The sequence below is a fragment of the Gavialis gangeticus genome, unplaced genomic scaffold (assembly GCF_001723915.1).
Source record: "Gavialis gangeticus isolate Ggan-Ray unplaced genomic scaffold, GavGan_comp1, whole genome shotgun sequence".
NCBI lineage: Eukaryota > Metazoa > Chordata > Crocodylia > Gavialidae > Gavialis > Gavialis gangeticus.
The window spans coordinates 49,975,516-49,979,350 of NW_017728992.1; the positions used below are offsets into that span (position 1 = coordinate 49,975,516).

Consider the following 3,835-nt stretch of genomic DNA (forward strand, 5'->3'; position numbering starts at 1 on the left):
TTATTTGTTTTTATTTACTCTTTTCCCTTATGCCAAGGACCTACTAGATCGAGGGGGACAAACTGCAAAAGGGTCGATGCCCTGTAGATCGGGGCAAAGGTCCCCTTGGCTGCAGCAGATCGAGCCCCGGGCGTGGAGCGGGAGCGGTAGCACCGGGGGCCCGGTCCATTTCGGACCGTCCAGCCCGGGGCCGTGGGGGGAGCTGCCCCATTGATTCCCACGAGCCCCCTGCTGCCTCGGCCCATCAGCGCTTGCTCATTCCTTCGCAGCCTCCTCAGCTGCTCCTCAAACGCCTCCCCATTGTTTTTCCTCGCCCAAAAATAGATCCCGAGGCTAAATATAACCTGCACGCGGGATTGATCCCTGCTGCCTCGTCTCGGGTTAGAGGAGAGCGGTTGATTTTTCTCCGCCCCTGGTGCAGGTTATGTGAAGTCCTTGCGGTCTCTGCCACTGTCCTCTGCTCTTCCCCCCCCCCAAACCGGCGCCTGATCCTTTCTTCCTTTCTTTCTTTTAAAGGCAGGCTGCGGGCTCGCAATTTATGAGCACTCTAAACTGGTTGTAGGCTCCAATGTTTGCTACATTTGTAATAAATAATGAGATATGGAGATGCCAAGAAGGCTGAGAGTGTGCCTCTCCTGCAGTATTTCTGCTGTAATTGCATCTCCCCGGGGAAAACTAAATCTTCTCCCCGATTTCCTTTCAATACACAGACTGGAAGGGGGAGGGTCAAGGCTGGGGGAGTGGGAAGGGAAAAAATATTCTTGAAAGAAACCAGGCCCATTTTGGTGGCCTGGCACAGGAGCTAAATCCCGAGCGGTAGCCAGGACAAAGCCCTTTCTCGGAGACAGATCCCCAGCTCCCAGGTCTAGTCCCTCTGCAGCAGCTCAGTTGCTGCCGACTAGGACAGCGCTGGGCTGGGCTTGAAGGACCGCAGGGGAGCAGCAAGCACGAGATCGGGATTCATGGCAAAACCCACGGGGGGCCACAGCTTGGGGGCCGGGGCCACTGGGCCTTGATTTAAAAGTAGCGCCGTGCCATTCACCTTGCTCTCCTAGTTATTATTATTACTAGTATTCTCATCGTCGTCATCATCAGCCTTATTATTACAATTATTGTCATCAGCATCACTGCTATTATCGTTATTATTACTATTGTTACAATCATCGTCATTATTATTATCAGCAGCATCATTGCTATTGTCATTATCATTACTATTGGCATCAATGTTATTACAATCAACATTGTTATTACTACTATTATCAGCAGCATTGCTGTGTTATTATTACTGTTGTTACAACCATCATTGCTATTCTATTATTATTATCAACAACATTATCCTTGTTATTACTATTATCATAATCAGTGTTATTATTACTATTATTACAACCATCTTGTTAGTATCATTACAACTATTATCATTATTATTACTATTATTACAACCATCATTATTATTACTACTATCATCATCATTGCTATTATCCTTGTTGTTATTATTATTATTATTATTTTATCTTCATTGTTATAATGGCTATTACAGGCATCTTTGTTATTATTACTATTATTATCAACATCATTGCTATTTTCATTGTTTTTATTCTTATCAGCATTGCTATTATAACTGTTTTATTACTATTATTACAATCATCATTATTATTACTATTATCATCCTCATTGCTATCATCCTTGTCATTATTACTATTATCATAATTCTTATTAGAATTCCACTCGTGGTTGTTACTGCTATTATTACTATTATCAGAATCGTAATTATTATCATTATTATGACAATCATCATCACTGTTGTTACATTGTTATTGTTATCATCATTATTGTTATTGCTAGCCTTATTATTATCAGGACTGTTACTGCTACTATTGTTATTATTATTGCTATAATTATTGCTTTGATTATATCGTTGTCGTTATTGTTACTATCGCAACGATGGTAGTTCTTTTATTATCATCTGTATTATCATCCTCCTCCGCATCCTGACTTGCCCAAGGAAGTCTCTGCCCTATATTGAAACGGTTCGGGCTTCGGAAGAGGAGCCAAAAAACAACGGATTTCGTGGGCTGGTAATTCAAAGGCACCTGGAAGCTCGTGTTGCGGGCGCGGCCAGACTCAGGGAGGCCGCCCTGGACCCCTGCCGGGGTCTGCCCCGTAGGCTTCCCAGATCCCCGGGCGATATGCAGTAAGGGGCGGTGAAATCCTTCATAATTCCCTGTCCCCAGGCAAAGCCCCGCCTGGCCCGGCTTGCAGCCGGTTCTCCCCCTCCCTCGCCGGCTGATCTGGATGCGGGGTGGGCTCCGAGTGTGCAGGGAGATCGGCCTCAGATCCCACCCACCAGCCCGGAGAGGCGCTTTTCTACCAAGGTTTGCAAAGCCCACTGGATCCGAACGAGCTCGGAGGAAGGATCCCAGGGCGGGAGGGTATTATCTCGGGGGAGTAGATCCCAGGGTCCCTGGGCTGATCCCAACCAAGGGGAGTTTACACTGCGGGGGGGGGGGGCGCTACTCCGGATCGGAGCGTGAGGTCTGGCTCAGCCTCCCAAAGGCAAGGCGTGCCACCCAAAACCAGGCCTTCGCGAAGGGCAGGGGAGCGGGGAGGTATTGCTGGAGGCCGCGGGGGTTCTGCACTGCCTGCTAGGCAAGTGGCGCCTTCGCTTGGCCAGGGCTCAGGGATAAGGAGGGGAGGGGAGAGGGGGCAGGCGAGCTGAGGAGCCCTGAGCAGGGAGCATCCAACCCAGAGCCGCGGGGCCAGCCCGAGCCAGGGCCCTGCCTGCCCCAGCCCCTGCTGCGACGCCCCGGCTCGGGTCCTCGACGCCCCCGCCTCCCCCTCCCGGAGCCCACCCCGCCCCGCCGGCGGAAAGCGAGGAAAGGGGAAACCTACGAGCAGATGGTCTGGAGGTTTCTCTTGTCGTCCAGGTCCTGCGGGTAGTTGGCCATGTTGTCTCCCAGCCTGAGCAAACAGTTGGAGAAGCCCCTAAAGACCGCATCGCACTTCCCCGCTGCTCTCACCGCCTGCACCAGGTACGCTGGGGAAGACAGCAGCGCCCGTCAGCCCGCGGGCCCTCGGCCGGCCCTGCCCGCCCGCCCGGGGCCTCCCTCCGCCCCGCGACATCCCCGCGCGGCCTCCCCGCAGCACCGGCATCGCCCAAGCCCGCGCACGCACACGACTCAACGCACTGAACCGGCGGCCGGGGTAGATCCGTGCGTGTGCCTGGACATGTGTGTGTGTGTATGCGCGCGTGTATAGCACACATGCAGTTCAACACATTGAAACAGAGGCCAGGATATATGAGTAACGTGTGTGCATACACATATGCGCGCGCGCGTGTATATATATGTCTGTGTGTGTACACATATGCAGCTTAACACCGGGATATGTGCATGTATGTGTGTGCGCGCGTGTATGTGTGTTTGTGCACAGTTAACACATTGAAACAGCAGCTGGGATACGTGTGTGTGTGTGTGCATGCGTGTGTGTGTGTACCTATATGTGTGCATAGATATAGCTATACACATTGCCATTTATGAATGGGGAAAACCTGATCTGCGAATGACCCATTGAAAAACCTTCCCGGAGAGGGCTTGCGACTTCCCCCCAGCTGTTACCCCCCGCAGGCAATGTCTTCACAGCTACTGTTGCTTTGGGGGTTTTTTTGCTTTAAGCCAATTTCAATTCGATTCTTTCCTTTCCCGGGATTCATGGCTCCAAAATGTTGCCTCCGACCAGAAAAGCACCAGCTCCATTTCAACGTGTGTACACACACACATATACACATACAGACACACACACACACACACACACACACACACACACACACACACACACA

General features: G+C 50.9%; 1 protein-coding gene across 1 annotated transcript in view; it reads right to left on the reverse strand.

Annotated features, from left to right (window-relative positions):
• The window catches only part of NRN1 (neuritin 1), a 15,584-nt gene that overhangs the window by 7,258 nt on the left and 4,491 nt on the right, over positions 1–3,835 (reverse strand). Inside the window, exon 2 of the mRNA XM_019522169.1 lies at positions 2,890–3,034. Coding sequence (XP_019377714.1) covers positions 2,890–3,034 — 145 coding nt within the window. The remainder of the gene's footprint in view (positions 1–2,889; positions 3,035–3,835) is intronic.